General features: G+C 51.1%; 2 protein-coding genes across 2 annotated transcripts; one reads left to right on the top strand and one right to left on the bottom strand.

Annotated features, from left to right (window-relative positions):
- Positions 1-1,782: 1,782 nt before the first annotated feature.
- Positions 1,783-2,685, bottom strand: TMEM270 (transmembrane protein 270; the record flags this gene model as incomplete). Its single annotated transcript, XM_087815202.1, has 2 exons — positions 1,783-2,079; positions 2,236-2,685. Coding segments are annotated over 2 exons (747 nt in total), but the record flags the coding sequence as incomplete, so codon positions are not given.
- Positions 2,686-17,432: 14,747 nt separating this feature from the next.
- METTL27 (methyltransferase like 27) lies at positions 17,433-21,501 on the top strand. The gene is given in 7 exon segments (XM_016199082.2): positions 17,433-17,444; positions 17,734-17,863; positions 18,458-18,586; positions 18,782-18,917; positions 19,313-19,405; positions 21,095-21,215; positions 21,217-21,501. Coding segments are annotated over 6 exon segments (729 nt in total). The 5' UTR covers positions 17,433-17,444; positions 17,734-17,740; the 3' UTR covers positions 21,344-21,501.
- The last annotated feature ends 255 nt before the right edge of the window (positions 21,502-21,756 follow it).

Here is a 21,756-nt window from a genome sequence, read left to right as displayed (position 1 = left end):
TAATTTTTTTTAAACTTAGTAGAAGGAAAAGATACCAGCATCACATACATAGCCTGGCCTCTAGCCCCACTGCCCAGAACCTCCCTGCTGGTCCTGGCCTTCCATCCATCCCCCAGCTTCAGCCTGGCCCCTGTCCTCTCTCCCAGCGTGTAGCCGTTTGCCACCACCCTTCCTCTCCCCTTTGAGGCCTTTCTCCACCTGCTCCCTCCCTCCTTTTTCCCCTCCCTCAGGCCCTGCAGGCCCCAGCCTCGTCAAGCACCAGCTTGGCCCCTGGCAGTTCAAGGTCCATCGGGCTCCACATGCTTCTCTGGACTCCCTCCCCATCCCCTTGGGCAACGCACTTCTGCACTCAGCTTTCCCTGTAAGTTGGGTGTGTGTTCTGGAATCCCAGTAGTGTCTACCCCTTCACTGGGGCCTATAGAACCCTCCCCAGCAAGAGTTCTGCCTTTTTGGCCAAATGGGAGCCCTTCAAAGTCTCCCCCCAGGGGCAGGCAGGGCGTGCTCCTCAGAATTGGAGGAAGTGCCTGGAAGTTCACCCCACACCCACTCTGGGCCATCGGCAGGTCCATATGTGAGGCAGGGCAGGAATCTGGCCCTAACTTCCCTGGGAGCCAGAGTGGAGAAGGGAAAGCAGGGAAGAGGTCTTTGAAACTTCTTCCCACACCCACACCACCCTCAGGAGTGGGAGTGAGTGGAGGGTGATTGCCAACTCTCAAGAAACCATCTTTCCTCCCTCACAGTGTCACTCACCTAAGTGGTATCTAGAGGATCTGACCCCCTGTATCTTGAGCTCTCACAACTACATCAACAACCCCTCACAAGACTGGCAGCTGGGGGTGAGTGCTCAGATGTTGGATGTTTCCCTCTTCCAGGAAGAAAGGGATAAGTGGATCTGTGGATGGATTTGTGGGTGTGTGGAGGGGTAGACAGGCTGAAGAATGGATGAATGGGTGGGTAGATAAATGGGTGGGTGAATGGATGGATAGATGAATAGATCTGTAGATGGATTTGTGGGTGAAAAGGTGAATTGATGGGTAGGTGGGTGGGTACATAAGCTGAGGGCGAATGGATGGATGGATGGATGGATGGATGGATGGATGGATGGATGGATGGATGGATGGACAGGTGGGTGGATAGGTGAGTGAATAGGTGAATGGATGGATGGGTGGGTGGATGAGTGGGAAAATGAGTGGCTAAGTTATAAGTGAATGGATGGGCTAGCTACAGACTGACTCAGGAGTAACTACTTCTCAAAGAAATTTTCTAAATCTCTGAAATGTGAGGCCCTGGCACCCCCCAAAGGCCAGAGTCTCTAACTACCCATCTCCTCTAAAGCACTAGACACCAACAATCCTGAGAACCAAGGACAGGATCTAGGGAAAGTTAGGGGTTCTGGGAAACAAAAAATCTAGGGTCCAGTGCTGGCTTTTCCCCTGATTTACTCTGGAACCTGGGAATTGTTCAACCTTTTAGGCTCAATTTTCTTATCTGGAAAATGTAGTTAATCAAACCGGATGCCTGTGTTGCTATGAGATTTAAACAAAATTACATGTGTAAAGTGTCTGAGATGGTTTACCTGGCCTGTAGCAGATGCTCAAAGAATATGATTTCCTTCCCAGAGGCAGCCCTAGGGCATGCATGCATGCACACACACATACATGCATACACACATGCGTGTGCGCACACATATGTGCACACACATCCCTCCAGCACGGTAGAAAAAAGGGATAGAAAGTGAGACCCTAGGCCAGACCAGACCAGGAGAGGCAGATGGAAACACATTTATTCTCCAAGGGTTTCATGCTCTGGCAGGACTGGCCCAGCCTTGAGAGCCAAGGACTCGAAGAATGGGGATGCTTCTTGGGGCTCAGCCTCCTGGGCCTGGGCCTGGGCCTGGGCCTGGGCCAGCTGGGCTGTGTGCTCAAAGGCAGCCTGCAGCAGGTGGGAAGCAAGGCAGGTGGTCCAAGTGACTAGATAGGCCAGTTGCCAGGAGGTAACTACTATCATGCTCTCCACCCACCAGTACAGATGCTTCAGCAGTGCCAGTAGCTCCAGCACCATGTGGTTCTCCAGCAGAGCCTGGAGGGGTGAAGAGAATAGGCAAGTGGCCACCACGAGTTCACATGGCTGTACTGCCCAACTGCTAGACCCCAGCCCAGCCCTGGTCATGCCCAGTGCCCCAAGCCTGCCCTCAGCAGCTTGGCCTGCACCCTGCCCTGCACCCTGCCCACCCACCTTGCTGGACAGCCAGCCCAGGCTGCAGCAGTGGGCCTTCCACAGCAGCCTCCAGGTCAGCAGCAGCAGCAGCAAGGCCGCCAGCATCAGGCTATGCAGGCACGACAGAAGAAGGTCCATCCAGGTGGCCACAGACAGGCCCAGCTGCTCCGAGGCATCTGGCCACTTCTGGTCCAGGCACAAGGACCGGACACAGCCCAGCATGCCTGCCCACACTAGCCTGGGCACCCTCAGCAGCAGCCACACAGGGACCTCCATCAGTGCCAGCCCGACCCGTAGAACCAAGCCCACTGGGCAGGCTGTGAGCCCAGGCAGTGGGAGGGCCTGCTGGCCGCACGACCCCTGGGCCTCCTGGACCAGCCTTGACATCCAGTGGTTGAAGAGGATGATCTTGAGGAGTAGAAAATTATAGAGGTGGACCTGGTTCTGGACCAGCTGCAGGAGGAGGGAAGACAATCATCACCCACCGTCACTCACTTGGGACAGGAACCCTCCCCGAGCTTTACTGTAGGGGTTGGGGCTGCCAGGTCACCTTGAGCCCTCAGTTACCCCACACATAAGAATGATCTTTATCTCTTCACTTCTAAGGACTCCATTCTCAGGAGAGACCCGTAGAAGGTATCTCATATGACACTGGGGTTTTTTTCCTATGGATTTAAATACTTATTTATAATGCTCCAGACTGAAAGAGGTTGACTGATGGTGATGATGATGATATAAGGAGTGACCATCCCCCTCAACCCTTTAATCTGTAGGATTTGAACCCGGGTGTGTTTCTTCTCCCAAGCACATGGGCTCTCCTGCACATCAGTTGCTTCTTGGTGTCATGAGGACAGCTGGGAGCAAAGGGCAGTGTCATTAGGGGTAGAGAGATGTGAGGCATGGGGGACAGTGACAGGATTAATGACTGACCTACTGAGAGGGGTGAAGGAGAGGGAGGGACCCAAGAAGATGTCCATATTTCTGTTCTGGGTGGATGTCTCCCACCCATGGGAGGAAGAGAGGGGTTGGGTAGGGAAAGAATCTGTAAATGAGAAAGTTTCACTTGAGTCCTGGAGCTGAACGGCCCCTCCTCAGAGCCCTGAAGCCCCCAGCCCTTGAGTAACAAAACCCATCAATCTGGATCCCATGTGTCCCTGTCTCCACAGCACTACCTGGAGCCCTAAGGGATGGGGTGAGAGGCAGCAACTTGGGGTTGGCTGTATGTCCCACCACAGGGGGGATCAGCAGAGCTGAGGGAATGGAGCTACGCTGGGAAGGGAAGGGAACTCAGGGGTCCAGAGAGGGGAAGAAATAGGATGGAGAGAGGAAATGGCAGCTGCCCCCCAAAACAACTGATGGTGTTGAGACCAGAGAGGAGAGCAGCCTATTATATCCCACATGACCCTATAAGATCAGTTATAGGAGAGAAAACAGAGACACAGAGAGGTGGAATAATTGCCCAAAGTCACACAGCTAAAGAGTGGAGTAGCCAAGATTCAAATCCAATTGTCTGTCTCTCTCTACTGAACCATGTAATCTCCCCTTTCTATGCCACAGCAGTGGGCCCAGGGGACCTTTTTCTGATAACTCAGCCCACTGAGGAGCTGGGATTTAGAGATGTGGCCTCAGGTATTGGCATTTGCCAGTTTTAAAACCATGGATGGGAAAGGCAATGCTTACCCCACAGGAGTGATTCTCTATAGAGAAAATTCTGGCACTGTGGTTTGGGGTGGGGTTTCTGGGAGCTTTCAGACTACTCCAGGAGGAAGGCACTTACCTAGTTCCACTGCTCAGGACAGGTCACCAGGTCCAGCAGCTCTGAGGTAGCTGTGAAGGGCCAGGTGTGTGGCCCCCGCCCCTCTGCCCGCCACCCCCACTCACGAGCATTAAGAGTTTCACCCGAACATCAAAATCCCCATCAGGCTGGATCTGAAGGGAAGGTGGCCTCCATGTCTGGCCACCTACCACTCCTCCAGCTGGGAGAGGCAGGTGACCTCACAGATACCACAGGGTGAGGGCCCAGTTACCATGGGGACCCAGCTGCCTCAATACTTCCCTTTACCTGCCTCCCTCCCCCTTCACTGCACCAGAACTGGTGTATGGTCTTGCGGGGCCTGCCCACTTCCCGTTTGCAGACTGTCCCATCAACTCCATGAATTCCCAGCCTGCCCAGGAGCAGCACCAAGAAGACCTCAGGGCCTGCAGCAGGCGAGGGGAGCAGTCAGTGCGGACAGAAACGGGCTGCACCTCTCCACATTCTTCCAACTCCCCAACTATCCAAGGCCCGGGGATAGAAATCTTTACCCCAGGGCCACAGTTGACAATGTTTGGAGGCAGAGGGAAGCCTCTGTTGCCCAAAGCTGCAGGGCCCTACCTAAGCCCCCCTCCCATTCATTCTTGCATTTTACTAAAGGATGGGCTCCCCGATGGCATGCAGGTTACAGATTACACAAGGCAAAATCCCAGGACACCTGTCAGTCTTTCCCGCCTCCCTTTGTCTAGTTTCATGGGGAAGTAGCTAGCAGGTCAGGGCACCTCAGGGCCCAGGAACTAAAACTTAGGTCAAATGTTATCTTTAACCTACCAGAGGTCAGGACCCTGTGGCCATTAGTCAAGTTCAGGCTTCTGTTGCCTCAGGGATTGCTGATTATGGGGAGGTGGGAAGGGGAAGGCTAAGTGTCTGAAGGAGAGAGAGAGATGATTTCTAGAGGTAGGGTTTATATCTTGTCAATCAAAGTCATAAGGACCCTCACCCTGGCAGGTTTGGCTCAGTGGTTAGAGCGTCGGCCCAGAGACCAAAGGATCACAGGTTCGATTCCTGGTCAAGGGCACGTACCTTGGTTGCAGGCGTGACCCTCGGCCCTGGTCAGGGCTTGGCTCATGCGGGAGGCAACCAATGGATGTGTCTCTCTCACATCAATGTTTCTCTCTCTTCCCCTTCTCCCTCCCTTCTACTCTCTCTGAAAATGAATGGAAAAAATCCTCAGATGAGGATTTTTTTAAAAATCAAAGTCAGGCCCTGCCGGGCGTGGCTCAGCGGTTGAGCGTCGACCTAGGATCCAGGCGATCGGGGTTCGATTCCCAGTCAGGGCACATGCCTGCGTTGTAGGCTTGGTCCCCAGTCGGGGGCCTGCAGGAGGCAACCGATCAATGACTCTCATCATTGATGTTTCTCTCTCTTTCTCCCTCTCCTTTCCTCTCTCTGAAATCAATAAAGATATATTTTAAAATTAAAAAAAAAAAAAATCAAAGTCATAAGGACCTTCAGTTTTACTAGGAAGAGTACAGCAGGGAAGAGAAAATGTGAGTCAGAGTATCCTGGAGAGAGGCAGGTCCTGGGGGAAAGAGGGCAAATCTGCTGAGCCACAAAAGGACCACAAGAGTCACCAGGAGGCTACAAACTGCCTGGAGAGTGTTGGAGAAATTGCTGGCGCCATTAAGGTCAAAGCCTTAGAATTCTGGGAGAATCCAGAACCTTGATCAGATTTTCTCACATTGCTTTCCTGTCTGGGTCTCAGCAGGTAACCCCAGGGGGCTGCAGGGTGAGGCTCTCATGCCTTTTAGAAATTTTTCAAAGCACACGCTCTGGTGCACAGGCCACTGTAAGTGCAGGGCTCTGTGAAGACAGGGCCCCTCTGTACAGATTGGAAGGGTGGGTGCCACTCAGCCCTTGCACACAGTGATTTCAGTCCTCACTCACTCCCTTGGCCAGGCATCCTTGTACAGGGCACAACTTACCCAACCGTACATGGCAGCCTGCCATAATGAGTCCCTGGAGTGTCAGTGACGACCTTTGCCCAGGGCAGTCCTGTTCACCCACTGGTTTCCTCCCCTGGAGCAAGAGCTGGGGTCTGAAAGGTGGAGTGTTCAAAGTCCCTCCATCTGTCCTCTACCTTTGAACCCCCCTCTGCCCCTGTGTCTCCAACACTGTGGCACTGAGAAGTCATTAGGGCTTCAGAAAGGCCTCACTGAGCTAAGTTTTGAAGGATAGGTAGGAGTTTTCCAGAGAGGAGAGTGTGAAGGGTGGTCCAGGCAGAGGGAACAGCTTGATGTAAACAGTTCACTATTACTAGAGCATAAAGTGGGACGTTGGGAGGAGCTCAAAGTAGGTGGTAAGGTCAGCAAGGACCACATGGGTCATGGAATATTCTATTAAATGATAGGAGCCATTGAAGAGTTGAGGCAACCAAGCAACTGGAGATGGCCTTGGGCTTTAGAACAGTCCCTCTGGCTACAGGAGGAGGCTAAACTAGGGGGCAGAAGGGGCGAGGGGAACAGATAGGACCCACAACAATAAACCCTCCAGGCATGAGATAGTGGGAGCCTGGACTGGACTGTGGCGCTGAAAATGGAGAGAAGAAGACAGATGCCAGAAATGTGTAGAAGGTGGAACTGACAAGGTCGGAAGCTGTCGAGAAGGGTGCAAGGTCCAAGATTGTATCCCACTTGCAAGCTAACCAGTCAGCCTGCCAGAGATTTTTTGGATGCTAGCAGAAGGCACAAGACTCCTGGGTCAGAGATGAAGGACAATTTATTACTCACAGCACTATCAGTAAACTAGAATATAAGTATTTTGCATTGATTCTTTGAGTCCCAAATCCCACAGGGTGACGTGAACAGGGCCAGTTGACACCTAAACGCCCTGTGGGTTTATTATGGAAGATAAACCTTGAGCTTAGGGAACCCAAGCCTTTTATAATAGTCAGAAAGCAAGCCTGCTTCGTGCTCCTGAGGGACACATTATCTTTCTCATGCTGGGCCATGCCTGTCTTTGTTCCAGAAGGAGACATTATATATTCCATGGCTGTTTGATACACAGACATCCTGGAAAAGATCATTCAGAACAAAGAGCAATCAATTCCTTTGCAGAAACACAAGAGACCTATGGAAAATTTGTCTCTCAACAGAGGACTGAGTAGGAAGACAGGTAAATCAAGGCAGGGCTCAGGAGCCCGCTCAGAAGGCTTAGGCGAAGGGTGGGTGGTAGTGCTGCCTACTGAGGTGGGGTGGGGAGTTCAAGTGAGTTTGGCGAAGAGTCTGAGAGATTGCTGGGAGTCAGATGGTGAGGGCTGAAGCTAAGTCTTGCAACTTGTTTCCCCTCCTCCCCTCTTTTTTTTTTTTTTTAATATATGTTTATTGATTTCAGAGAGAGGAAAGGAGAAGGAGAGAGAGAGAGAGAGAGAGGGAGAGAGGGAGAGAGAGAGAGAAACATCAATGATGAGTCATTGATCGAGCCCACAGCCTGGGCATGTGCCCTGACCGGGAATCGAACCCTGATCACCTGGATCCTAGGTCGATGCTCAACCACCCCCGGCCAGGCTCCTCCCCTCTTTGGCTTGCTCCCCACCATCACCCAGCACCACCCAGAACTTGTCACTAAGGCTGAGTTGATGGTCCTCAACCTCATATTGACCAAACTTCCTGGACCATGTGGCCCAGGCAGGAGCTGGAGTTGAAGAGACCTCACCTTGCCCCACTGCCCCCAGGCTGGCCCCTTCTCAAGTCCCATTAGGATGCCAGGGCCAAGTCTCAGTCTCAGCTCCAGCAGGTGCTGCTGCGGAGGAGCCCCCCCAACCTCAATTCTTCAGCAGGGAGCCCTCCACGCCCTTCTCTTTCCTACTCAACACCTAGGTTCAAGGCCATCCCTGCACTACCATGTTGTGCGGCCCTGGGCAATACCTCCCCTCCTGGCCATGTCCTCACCTTGCAGGGTAACGGAGAACCAGGTGGGATGACCCAGTGATCAATGGACTCTGCCTCGCACGATGTCACGGAGCACCATTCCGCTGTCCCTGTCCCCCACCGTGGAGATTCCCCTCCCCTGCGAGGACCAAGGGTTGAGGGTAAAGGCAAGGAGCCCACCTCAAACTCCTCCCAACCCCAGCGCCCAAGGGCTCTCAGGGGCGCTCCCCTACGGGTGCAGTACCGCGGAGCGGCCGCACGAGGGCAGCAGACACCTGGGTGAGGGCCCCGCACGCCCGACTCGCGGAGCAAACGAGTGGAAAGTTTTCCGTCGTTTATTTCGCCCTTTAGCCTGCAAGGCCGGCCTCCCGGTAGCAACAGTGTTGTGCTGGTCCCGTGCAAATCCCGTCACGCCTGGGTTGCAGGGAACGGAACCACCGAGAAATGATCAGGACCTGTGTCTCCCTTCTTTCTTTCATGTTTTAATGTTAAAACTTCACTTTATTTCAAATACTCATTTTTTCCCCCCCGAAAGTACACAAAAATGATAAACATGCCCTCAGACGTATTGGAACTTGTATTTTTTTCTTTCTAAAGATGGTTTTTGTCGAAGCCACTTTAAATGCAAGAGTAATGATTAAAAACTTATGAAAGCATGAGGGACCTATCCTGTTTAAGGAGACGGAGTGGTTTGAACTGACCTCTGTGGCTTAATTCCAAGTCTAAGGCCTTAGTTTTCTTGTCTGTAAACTGGGATACACATCGCAGAACCTACCAAGTGAAGCTGTGGGGAGCGGATGAAATCCGTAGGGTCTCTGAGCGCCTTGGCAGTACCCGGCGCCACCGCAACGTTTGTGGTCGGTGGTAAGTGAAGTCATCATCTGTGGAGGAAAAGGAGCCCAAGATTTTTTAAAGCAAACTAAGTTGTAAGTTGGACAAAATTACTTTAAAATATATGCAAATTTGTATTTTTAACAAATCACCCCCAGAGTGCACAAATTTTAATATATAAGCCAATATGTGGAAATATTCATTTCAATCAAACTGCTTTCAGGCAATTCATTCGGAGCCAGAAATTAACACAATTAAAATAAATAAGTAAATAAAATCCTGCCATTTGTGACAACATGGATGAAGCTGAGGACATTATGATAAGTGAAATAAGCAAGACCCAGAAAGAGAAATACTTCATGACCTCACTTATATGTAGAATCCAAAAAAGCTGAACTCTTAGAAACAGAAAGTAGAACGGTGGTCGCCAGAGGCTGGGGCTGTGGGAAACGGAGTGTTGCTGATCAAAGGGTACAAAGAAGTTTCAGGTCTAAAGGTGAATAGATCTAGAGACCTGATGTACAGTGTGGTGACGATGGCTAAGAGGATAGATTTTATTAAATCTCAACACACATTGCACAAATGGTAACTGTGTAGGGGTGTAGGGTTAATTATCTGGACCGTGGTGATAATTTCACACTGTATATGTGTATCAAAACATCAAGTTGTACTCCTTAAGTACATACAATTTTTATTAAAAGAAAAAAAAGGTGCCAGCCAGTGTGGCTCAGTGGTTGAGTGTTGCCCTATGAACCAGGAAGTCACCGGTTAATTCCTGGTCAGGGCACATGCCTGAGTTGTGGGCTCCATCCTCAAGACTCTCTCTCATCATTGATGTTTCTGTCTCTCTCCCTCCCCTTCCTCTCTCTGATATCAATAAAATATATATATATATTTTTTAAAATAATAATAAAAGAAAATGTCCCTCAGTGCCCCCTCGCCTGACAGTTTAAACCATGTTGTTGAAAGGCGTCCTGCAGCCACCTTATCACCCCTGCCAGGCACCAGCCATCCAGCTTCTGCCCCCACCTTCCCACCGCCACTGCCCCGGCCTATCAACAATAAACGCCTTGTTGCTGAATGCAGTGTAGGGACACCATGAGCAAAGCCAAAAGGTAGTTGAGAGCCTGGGAGAAATGTTTACAACCCGTGAAACAATCCAAGGACCAGTATCCAGAACACCCAGGACTTCTAAGTGCTGCAGGTACCAGGTTCCTGTGCCCAATGCTTCAAAAGGAAGGCCAGTGTTCAATATCTCAGAGTTTGGAGTAAGGAAAGGTTTATTGATGGAGAAGACCTAGCTCGAGAAGATGAGGGTGCCTTAAGGCTCCCACAAATCCATCTTCAGGGAGCCGAGGATGCCCTGGCCAGTGCGGCTAGGTTGGTTGAGCGCCGCCCCATGCACCAAAAGGCCCGCAGCCCGAGTCCCAGTCAGAGTGCATATCAGGTCCCAGGTTCGATTTCCGGTCAGGGCACATACCCAGGTTTTGGGTTCAATTTCCAGTCGGGGTGCACGCGGGAGGCAGTCGATTGTTGTTTCTCTCTCTCCTTCTTTCTTCCTCTCTCTCTAAAATGAGTAAAAAAACATTAAGAGAGAGAGAATCTAATATTTAAGCATCTTTCATGTCAAGGCAAGGGAGGAGGAGCCAAGCCAGAGGTGGGCAGGGGCCTAGACAGCTAGACAGCTATGGGATGAAAGGGATCCAAGGAAGAGCGAGAAATTTCTAAATCCCTTTGTTCCCTGTTTGTCTGTAGTCCAGTTCTGGAGGCTCTTGTAAATCTTTGATAAAGAGTCATTACTTTGTGCAAATTTTCCCACCTCTTCGGGAAAGGCACCCTCTGACAAGGGGCTGCTCAAGCCTCATCAGAATTCCTCTAGTTAATTAGCATATCTGAGGCAGGAGCTATTAGCCTGAAGAAGGTGGAAGAAATACAAGCTAGAATTAAGACAGAGAGGGAGCATTTCATTCTGTTACACAAGGAACTCCTGCAAATATAAATAAGATAAAATCAAGTGAGTCAGAAGAGCACATAGGCAATGGCAAGAGAAAACCCAAAGAGCCAATAAAGTTATGGAAAGTTGTTCGACTTCATTAGTAATCGAGGGAAATGCAAATTAAAACCACATGTGATGCTATCTCATACTCATTTGCAAAATCAAAAAATTCTGCCCTAGCTGGTTTTGCTCAATGCTTAGAGCATCGACCTGCGGACTGAAGGGTCCCAGGTTCGATTCTGACCAAGGACACGTACCTCGGTTGCAGGCTCAACCCCCGGCCCAGGAGGGGAACATGGGAGAGGCAACCAATTTATGTGTCTCTCCTACACCGATGTTTCTGTCTGTCTATCTCTCTCTCTCTGTCCCTCTCCCTCTCTCTCCCCCTCTCCCTTTCAGTCTCTCTGAAAAGCAATGGAAAAAATATCCTTGATTGAGGATTAAAAGAAAAATCTGACAGTACACTGTGCATTGATGAGTTTGTGGGGGAAACAGAGCGTCAGACAGGTCCATGCCCTGAGCTGGCAATTCCGTGCTGGTTTTCCAATCCTGACGGCCACCCAAGGTAAGAAATGTGTTGTACAAAGCCACCCATTACCAGCATGTGAAACTGAAGCAAGAAGTTAACAAAACAATAATTACCCTTCCAACTTGCACTGCACTCTTTTATTTTCTTTCATTCTATTTCACAACCAACTGAATTGTTTTCACTACCACCAAATGCGTTGCAAACCCCAGTCTAAGCAGCTCTCCTTAGAGAAACATCCACTTGTGAACAAAAAAGCATGTGCAAGGCTATTTATGGCAGCATTTTTTCCCATCAATAGGGAAATGGATAAATGAACTGGGCATAATCATCTAAGGGATGACTGAGCAGTGGTTAAATGAATGCGATCTATATGCATCAAAGTGGAAAGATCTCAGAAACAGTGTTAAGTGAAAAAGAAAAGTTACAGAATAATAGCTATAAAATAATAGCACTTACATAAAATTTTTCAAACCCATTAAGCAATATTATATGTGGTTTGAACACATATGTAGTAAAAATATAAGAACAAGACCTAGAAGGTCCGCACCTATTCATGGTGGTAGCTGGTTCCCTGGGCAGCAGATGGGGGAAGGAGGAAGTCAGAGGGAATATCAGCTTCATCTGTAATAATTTCTTCTTTTTCTACTTTCAAATAATTTAAAGCAATAATGACAAAGTGCTAACATTTGTTTATTTAAGGTGGTAGATACCTGAAGTTTGAGAACAAGCCAGTCAAGCAAAGATCTGAAGGAAGAGTGATCTAGGTCCAAAAATAGCAGTGCAAGGGCCCTGAGGTAACTGAGGTAGCCATGGCCTATTCCAGGAACAGCAGAGGCCTGGTGAGGGAGTGGGGAAGAGAGAGATTGGGGGTGAGGTTGGTAAGAAATTTGGATTTCAGGTTTTACCCAGGGAAGTAAGTTCATCAAATTTATACTGTAAATACCAGCCAGGCATGTTTTTTAAACTATTAAACAGAGTGATAAAGAAATCATGTATTTGGAATTTTCCGGTAACAAAAAGAGTAGGTGAGACCAGACCGGCAGGGATGGAGGAAAGAGGCCACAGAATGTGCTGATGGACAGAATGTAGGACAGGAGAAAACCGGCTTGGGCTGAGCACCTAGGTGCACAGTGGTTTCAGGGCTCTGCCGAAACAGGAGGCTGAGGAGGGGTGAATTTGGGAGCGTGCAGAAAGGGAGCTGAGTTTGGGCGTGTTGCCAGTGAGAGGCCTGTGGCCTCCAAGGGGAGACGCCAGGTGCACAAGTCCAGAGTTCAGGGGAGCGTCAGGGCTGAGAGCCACCTCTTTGAGAATGACTGGCATATAAATACTAGTTAAAACCACGGGACTAGATGAGATCACTTAGGAAGTGGGTGTAGATAGAGAAAGAAAGAGGGCCGACGACGACTGAGCCCCGGGGATCTCCTACCTTGAGGTGGAGGCGGAGGCTGCAAAGGAAACAGAAGGAGCACCTTCTGGGGTAGGAGGAAAACAAGAGGAAAGGAAGTTGCTCTCTTATTCCCCCAAACCCCACAGCCTGTCAACCCCAAGGCGGCCCCTCCATGGCAGCCCCCGACACTGCTCCCGGCTCCAACTCTCACCTAAATAACTGCAACAGCTTCAGTGCTTGCAGTCTGTTCCCGCTCCACACTGCCTCTGCAGCCTCCTTGGCAAAACGCAGATTTGACGCACAAATGCCTGAGCTGTCGCCACCCCCTTGTGACCAGAAGTTGATGACAGAGCAAACCCAGCGTGGCAAACGAGAGAGTGGAGCTTGGGTCCGTGGTGAAATCAGTGGGCCACCGGGCCAGCCTTGGTGCTGCTAACCATTGAACTTCTTGTAAGAAAAAGTAGGAAACCCTACTATTTAAATGACCTTGGGGTGGGTTTTCGACACTTGCATTCAGACACATCCTAATGGACCCCATATCCTCACACATGCACACACATGACCCCTCACAGCCTGGCCCCCTGGAAGTCACACTGTCCCCCAGAACTCATGCCCACTGGCATCACCACGTCTTGACCTGACAGGCCTTGTCCTTGTCTACTCGCTCGGGCACAGATGAATCTCACCTCTCCTTAGCCACCCACAGCCATAGGCCTTTGGCTTGCACACCTGTGAGGTTGGACAATAGTTTTGAAATATGAACTGCTGTTCTTACAACCTCTGCTCACCCCCAGACTATTTTGTTAACCCACCTTTGCCCCCATTATGGTGGCAGCTTGACCAGATGGTATCCACCCCCTCAGGAGAGGAGCATTTTCAGCAAACGACAGAAAAGGCTGTTGGGTTCCTAAAGTTTAGGACTTGAAGGGACTGAGGATTAGAGGAAACAAAAACACTTGATGAGTCAGAGAAAAGCTTCCTGCCCCAAGGCTAGAGCAGGTTCCTAGGCTCGGGAGGGAAATAAATGGAGTGGGCTGTGCGAAGAGAGGTCAGTGGGGCCCGGGGTCCACACACAGAAGGAACAGAGCAACACTAGGAGACCACCAGCCCCACTAGTGTTCCTCATGGCAAGTCTCACCTTCCATCAGGGCCCGGGAGCCACCTCTATAGGAGCCATGTTCATGCCCACAAACTGTGCAGCCCCCATCTGTGAGTGGGGCACAACTGAGGGGCTCAGAGGACAGACATTCGGCATCCCAGGGATCCCTCATCAGGACCTCTCCTGGAACAACAAAACCACCCTTTGATGGTCCAACAGGACTGCCTTTACTGGGGCTATCACCTTACATTCCTCACTACATCTCCATAACACCCACACACCCCCACCCCAAACAAAGGAGTGGTCCTGGACACCTAGAGCAGGGGTGGTGGCTTAGAAAGAAAAGCCTGCACATGGATACTGAGGAGACAGTGAACAGAGCTGAACAGAAGAACATGCCTCCCCCTGGTTAGAGTTGGGGCTGTTTCTGACTCATCTTTGTGACTCCAGTGCCCAGCCCAGGACCTATAAAACCGTAGATGCACAATAAATATTTATTGGCCTAAATGAACTGTGAGGCTGCAGAGATGGGACCTGCACAGTCAGGTGGCTGAGCTAGGCCCCACCTCCAGCCTCCCCTTCCTCACTCAGCTTTCAGTGAGGACTCAGAGGCAGCCATGTGACCGAGCCTGGCCAAAAGGATAAAACAGAGTCATGAGGCCTAGCTCTGCCCTTTCCCCTTAGTCCTGTCTGGAGGTGTAGCAGCCAAGACAAGGTGACAGCCGTGAGGACAAAGGCCTTCATGCAAAAGGTGGCAGAGGAAAGATGACAAAAGTCAAGGTCCCTGATAGCATAAATGAGCTCCAGGCCCTACTGTCCAGTCTCGGCTTCCTGTTTTAGACCAGTAAATCTCTGAGTCACTGCTTTGTATGTGTTCTTTTATTTGCAGCTAAACACAAAATGTTCACACATATTCAGCATACACCTTTGGACTAAGACAGATTTGGGTTTAGATCCACTCCTCCAAAACTGCTCTTACCAAAGTCACTGTATTAACTAAAGGAAATGACCAAAGTCATTGTATTAACTGAAGGAAATGACAATAGCTATTGTAGTAAACAAATCTTTGAATCTCAGTAGCTTAACACAATGAAAGTTTATTTCTTGTTCAGGTTGTTAACTTAAAAATAAAAGGCCAGAGAGAGAGCATGTATTTGAGATCCAAAAATTAGCTATTCAAGAAGCTGAAATGTCCAAACCTGTAGAATTTTTATAAGAATTTACTTGAGCCAAATTGACAACATATGAGGGGAAGCAAGATCTCAAAAGCTCCCCAAAATGGAAGATTGCACTTTCTTTTATGCATTTGAAATTAAGGAGGGAACATAAGGAAGATTACGTGGGGATGGGAGAAAGGAAAGTGAGGATTGGATTACAGGATAGTTAATGAGATTATGTGTTTGCTTGAGGGTGGTCCCCTTTAGAAGCAGGGCCTTGAAAGGAGCCATATATTCGGAGCCTCTGAAAGGGGGCATTTCAAAGGCATCTTAAGATACACAGAAACGACAGACAGGGCTTGCTTAAAGCAAAGGTTTTTACTAAAGAAGGTATGCCTGGAGCGTGACGACCCACCACGACCTGTACAGTTAGGAATTTATGCTCATATCACCCAGTGAGGTTACTTTCCATAGAACCCCTTTTTTCATCCACAGAGTTATTGTACACTGATTTAGGCAGAAACTCAAATGTATTCCAATTAGAAAGTGAAAGCAAGGGGTATTTATGAGAAAGGGAAGGGAAATAATTGCGTGAGCAGAAGAAAGGAATTTCTATAGGTGCAAATAAACATACTGAAGCTAATTCTAGAGAATGTCATTAAGGCCCTGGCCAGGTACCTCAGTTGGTTAGAGCATCATCCTGATACATCAAGGTTGCAGGTTCAATCCCCGGTCAAGGCACATACAAGAATCAACCAATGAATGCATAAATAAGTGGAACCAACAAATCTTTCTCTCTCTCTCTCAAATCAATTTTAAAAAAATTAAAAATAAAATAATGTCTTTAACTTTCAGTCCAGTAGTCATAATGTCTGCTTTCTTATTAGCTTTACAAACAGTTGTTTGGAATGCAATGCTTTCGGCCCAGTCCAAAGGTTATTTTGCCTGCTTTTAACATACCAAAGGTTTGAGTAGTAAAACCTGCAAGGCGGTTCCTGTGGGATGGCAGCTCCAACTTCAAAAAGTAGCTGTTTATATTATTTTTCACAATGTACAGTCCAATGCAGATTGGTGGGGAAGGCACTGCTCCATACAATCATTTAGGACCACAGACTCCTTCATCTTGTAGCCCCGCTGTCCTCTGGGTGCTTGGAGCCCACTCCATAGAGCATCATATTGTAGCTGTTTTTTATTGTCCAGGTCTAGAAATGGAATACTTCACCCTTATTAAAGAACATAATTAAACCAAATAAATTCAAGATCTAATTGGCTTTGTTAAGTGATTCCTGAATGGAGTAGCATCCCATCCATCAGCTAGAAGGGCATTTGGATGAGTTGTACAAAAGGGAAGGATTTTTCTTGTTTTCCAAGTTCACCTGAGACGCAATGTTTTTGACATAATGTTGTAACAAGGTTTTGTTACCAGAAAGGGACAAGGCCTAGAGTGGGTCTGCCTTGAGCAGGCCCATAGTGTGTGGGTTCTTGACTTCATGCAGGAAAGAGTTCATAACATAAGTCCAGATTATTTTGAGAGTACATTTATTAAAGCTGGGGACAGTGACACAAGGAAGGGCCTAGGATAGAAGAAGCTATAGGAGAGAGACTAGGCAGGGCTGCTTTGGCTCTCTAGAAATGTTATGGGAAAGGAGTGAGCCGAGATGAGGCTGCTTTAGCTGACTGGGGAGTCAGACAAAAGGGGGCCTTGGGAACAGGTTCAAGGGGTTAGCTCTGGAGAAGCTGCTGCTGCCCATTGCTCACCTGGTTGCAAGTCTCTTGGGGTCCCTAGAGTTCAGGAGATGCATGCCTGCAGGGAAGAGCAAGGCTGAGCAGGCTGGGTAGGGGTGAGGGAGAGCTTGCTCTGGGTCCTTCCTCCTGAGGGTTTTAAGGCTGAGCGTTTAGAGGCGGTCTTAGGGGAGGATCTCAATAGAATATTCATCAGCTTTTCCAAGTGCATCCTTCCAGGGTCCTGGTCTCCGCCGATTGGTCAGCAGGGGCGGGGGGAAGGGGGGTGTCATTAATCCTGGCCACCCGGTTTTGCTGCTTTTCTGGGCCTGGAGCTGAAATTCAACTGAAGCCGAGATTTTATCTCTAGAGAGGAAAGATCAGTTGATTCTAAACCGCATGACCAGCGCAGCGATATGAAAGGTCAGAAGGGGAAAGGCCACCCTGGGGGCGAGGTCCGGCGCCAGTTTGCCTGTTGCTGGCTCCCTCTCCTGCCCCTAAGAATTGAGAGGCCACCACTGCCCGAAAGCTCGTGCTTTTCAGGAAGCATGAAGGAGCCGGAGCCGGGCGCGAACAGAGAAGCTCACAAAGCCACGTCCTCAGCCTCTAAGAAACCCGCTCCGAAGAATCTTCCCAAGCCGGAGGCGGCCCAAACCTGGAGCTCATTGGCTGAGGGTGGAGGGGCGGACTAACAGGGAATTTTTTGATTGGGTGGTGGTTCTTAGAAGCAAGCCAATGGTCGAGGGCGGGGGGCGGGGCCAGGCTCGCAGCCCCGACCCCGCTCCCAGCTCCCGCGCCCACCCACCCCGCGGCCCAGGCTGGCGGTAAGTTCGGACCCTCCCCTTGACTCCCCCTATCGCGGGAGGGACCTTTCCGCTCTGGAAACGCGCTCATGGCGGCCGGGGGTGGGGAGGTCGGGGCACGCCCTCCCTCCTGCCACAGGAACACCCCCTCTCCAGCCCTGAACCCCAAGTGTCCAGTCTCTGCTCAACGTCCCGGCCTGTGAAATGGGTTTGTGCCGGGGGCCTGGAGAGCCTCTGCAGGGCATGGCGGGTGGGAGAGGTGCGGGGTGGAGGCCGAGATGGATCTCAGGACGTGGAGGCCGTGTCCCAGCAGGAGGATGGCTCACGAGGAGGGTGGGAGCCTGTCCGAGGTGCGGGCGCGGGTCGGGGCCTCGCACGGCATCACCGACCTGGCCCACAAGCTGCGCTTCTATGACCACTGGGCTCCGGACTATGACCAGGTAAACCCGCCGCGGGTCCTCCGCCTCCCTTGCTCGCCCAGCCTCAGTTTTCCTATCTGTACAGCTGGAATAGATAGCTTTGCATCCCAGGGCGGCTTGTGAGAATGAAGTGAGACCTGGGCACAACCTTGCAGTCCTGGCCCCTCTTTTGCCCACCCACAGCAGCCCCGCCCTCTGAGTAGCCCCATCACTTCACAATGGCAGCCTAGAGATCAGGGGCCAAGACCTCCCTCCCCACTTTGGGACTGCAGCCCAGGCAGAAGGACTGCCTGCTTGAAGGAGGTGCCACTGAAGGGTCACTCTGGACTAAGCACAGAGCACTGCCTTGGCCAGCAGTGGGCTGGGGGTTGACTCTCCAGTCTGGCCCCTTGGTAGAGGACAGCACCTCGTGCCTGTCTCCTCTCACTGCAGTCCCAGCAGGCCCCCGGCCACCAGCACACACAAGCACGTGCACATGCATGCCCGCACACACACACATGCACACACACACACACACACACAGCTTGGCCTGGCTGACTCCTAGACCACCCCACACTGAGGTTCCCCCAAACACTAAGACACAAGGTGGTAGTCAGCTCAGCACTCTGTCCCCAGGATGTGGCTGCCCTGCAGTACCGCGCCCCCCACCTAGCAGTGGACTGCCTCATCCAAGCCCTTCCAGGTCCACCTCAAGCCACCTTGATCCTGGACGTAGCCTGTGGCACCGGCCTGGTGGCTGCCGAGGTGAGGTCTGCCTGGATCCCCTGCCCTCTCTTAAGCCCCCCACTTGCTCAAATTTCTTGCCACCCCTGGTCCCAGGCTCACTGGTTCCCAAACAATTGGGCTACATCCACTGCAGGGCCTACTGCCCTCCTTGAGGTGCAGGGACCCAGCTGGGAGGTGACAGGTGTGAACCGTGACTGAGTCCTCCCACACCAGCTGCAGGCCCAAGGCTTCCACCGGCTGCATGGAGTGGATGGGAGCCCAGGGATGCTGGAACAGGCCCGGGCCCGCGGCCTCTACCAGCGCCTCAGCCTCTGTACCCTGGGCCAGGAGCCTCTACCCAGCCCCGAAGGTACTTCCCCTTCTACCCTAACACCCCTAGGCCCCCCCTATTACCAAAGCCACCCTGATAGCACCCCTTTCTCTTGCCAAGCTTCCATCCCCCTTATTGAGCCCTCCATCAGCCCCCTTCTACACTGAGCCTCCATTCCCCTCTGAGCCCCCTTATGCCTCACTGAGACCCTCTCTGAGTCCCCACGAGCCCCTGTCTCTGAGCCTGTCATCCCATAACCTGACCTCAGCCCAGGACTGGGCTAACCTGCCATATCCCCCACGGGATCTGAATCCTGAAGACACTAGTGGCTGGCCTGGTCCCTCCCCAGGCCCTACCATGGGTACCATCCTCCAGGGTGGTCTGAGGCCACACTGAAGACAAACCAACACACCACATCTGCACACCTCACACAGGGACCTATGACGCAGTGCTGATGGTGGGTGCCCTCAGTGACGGCCAAGTGCCCTGTAGTGCAATACCTGAGCTTCTGCGAGTTACCAAGCCAGGTGAGAAGCAGTCTGTCCAACCCCACACACACCTTCCCCTCTCCACACCCAAAGACTCAAGCCTCAGAATTCCTGAGGCCAAGCAAGTGGCATGGTCTTGCCTAGGGTCACAGAGTCTAGCCTAACATCCCAGCCACCAGCTGCTGACCCAGGCAAACAGGCAGGGCAGACAAGTGGCTTCCTTCCCTCTTACTCATTAGGGAACCAGGAGTAACTCCACTCTCCTTTCCGGCCTCTGTTCCTCACCTGTAAGCAGAGTGGTGTAGTCCCTTCCTAATAGGATTACTGTGAGAATTGGGTGAAATAATATATTTAAGGCCTTTGCTTTAGTCTTGCTTGTAGTAGGGTCTCAATTCGGTTCCCTCATCTTCCAGCTTCCTCACTAACTCATTGGATGACTGTTAGATGAGTCACTCTTTCCTGGTCTCAGTTTCCTCATCTGTGAAATGGGGCTGAATGCTACACTCCTGCTGTGTGTCTTGCCCTGTGCCTGCCCCTGCTCTGGGAAGAAAGTACACACCCGCACCAACCCACCACACTCCTGCTTCCCAAACACTTGGGCTACCTTCACTGCAGGGCCCAGGGGGAAAAGACCAGGCCTGAGGTGGACCCACAAGAGCTGTGAGTGCTCAGTGCTTCAAGATATCAAAGAGGCATTTCCCAGGACTGGGATGGGGAATGAGGGCAGTCCACACAGGGACACAACCTAAGTGAAGTCACAGGCAGAAAAGATAGTGGAGTGAGAGGATCATGAGGCCCTGACCTGGCTGCAAGACAGGACCAGGAAGCCCCAAAGGTGCCCCTAACACAGCAAGATTACATCTCCCTTCAGGGGCCCAGCAGGGGCTGTGGTTAAGCCTGGGCAGGTCTGGGCAAGCCTCAGAACCAGGGACGCTGACAGATGCAGGGACATTGGTAGGGTCAGAGAAAGAGGTAGTGATTACTCCCAGGACAGGAAACTCCCATTGCCTAAATCAGTAAAGACCAGGCCTCTTAGCTCAGCCTGTGCTTACTGCACCCCTCAGCTGGCCAGACCCTTGTCTGCCTGCCCACATGTCGTAGGCTCCCCCTTCAGAGCCTTTCCTCTCACAGCCCCTCTCTACCAGCAGGGCCTGCTTCTCCTCACTCCTTCCTCCAGGAAACCTTTCAGATACCAGTGTTTCCTATGTGAGCCTGCGCTGAGCATATTGTAGGTGCCTGGAAAAGATCTGAAGGAATGAGGTCATTCATTCATTCATCCAGTGCTTACTGACTGCACTGGCCTTTCTGAGACAGGATAATAAATTAACCCCACTCTGCAAGCTGTGAAACTGAGACTCGGAAGGTAAAGGGACATGTCCAAGACCATGTGCTTCCTTCCTGTGCATCCAGACACAGCCATATCCTCCAGCAGAGGGGCTGGGTGAGTGGTGAAGAGGGAGCCCCCTCTGTCCATGGATATAGAGTTCCCAACGTAAAGGATACTTGGGCCCTAAAAGGTACAGAAGAAGCACTCAAGCTGGAGAAGCATAGGTTATTCCTGGAAGTGGGAATGGTGAGCACCAAAGGCTTAGAGATAGGAAAAGGCTGGCCTGGGGATAGGCTATGTCCTTGAGGACATGAGCCAGAAGGAAAGGGGACTACTAACCTGGAACTTTGTCTCCTGCCTCTTCCCCACTCACCTCCCTTTCTTCCCCTACCTCTCCCCAGGTGGGCTGGTATGTCTGACAACCAGGACCAACCCTTCTAACCTTCGATACAAGGAGGCACTGGAGGCCACCCTGGACAGGCTGGAGCAGGCCAGGGAGTGGGAACGCCTGTTAGCCTGGCCTGTGGACCGGTGGGAACTGGCTACCACCAAGCTTGAGGTGGTGCCTGGCACTTCCGACAACGATGGCTTCATCTCTGGCATTGTCTACCTTTACCGAAAGCAGGAGGTGGCCCAGGTTGAGGGAATGAGGCCCAGTGCTCAGCCCCTAACTAGCCTCTGACCCTCCAGGTAACCTCATCCAGGCCTGTCCTCAGGCCTTTTGTACTTCATCTGTAAAATGGGGCCACTGCACCAACCCTGTTTCTCAGGAGAGCTCTGCCTATTAAATGGGTCTCAGTAGCGGCAACAGGATTCTGACTGCATTTCTCTCACCCTGGGAAAGAGAGAGATATTGTAGAGGAGAGACTGGACAGAGAGGGCCCCCACCCTGGGTTGTCCCTGAGCCAGATACTATAGGGCCACAGGTGGGACTTTATGACTCCTAGGGTGATGGGTCCTCTTACTTCTAACTCACTAAACAGGAAACGTGTACTCCCACATCTGGGCCTTGGCCAAACACTTTCACATGTCCAGTACTTGGTTTCTTTATCTCCAGAGAGAT

This window comes from Miniopterus natalensis, chromosome 3 (genome assembly GCF_054644295.1).
Source record: "Miniopterus natalensis isolate mMinNat1 chromosome 3, mMinNat1.hap1, whole genome shotgun sequence".
NCBI lineage: Eukaryota > Metazoa > Chordata > Mammalia > Chiroptera > Miniopteridae > Miniopterus > Miniopterus natalensis.
Note: the sequence above shows the minus strand (reverse complement) of the source record. Positions and strands in the feature narration are given on the sequence as shown.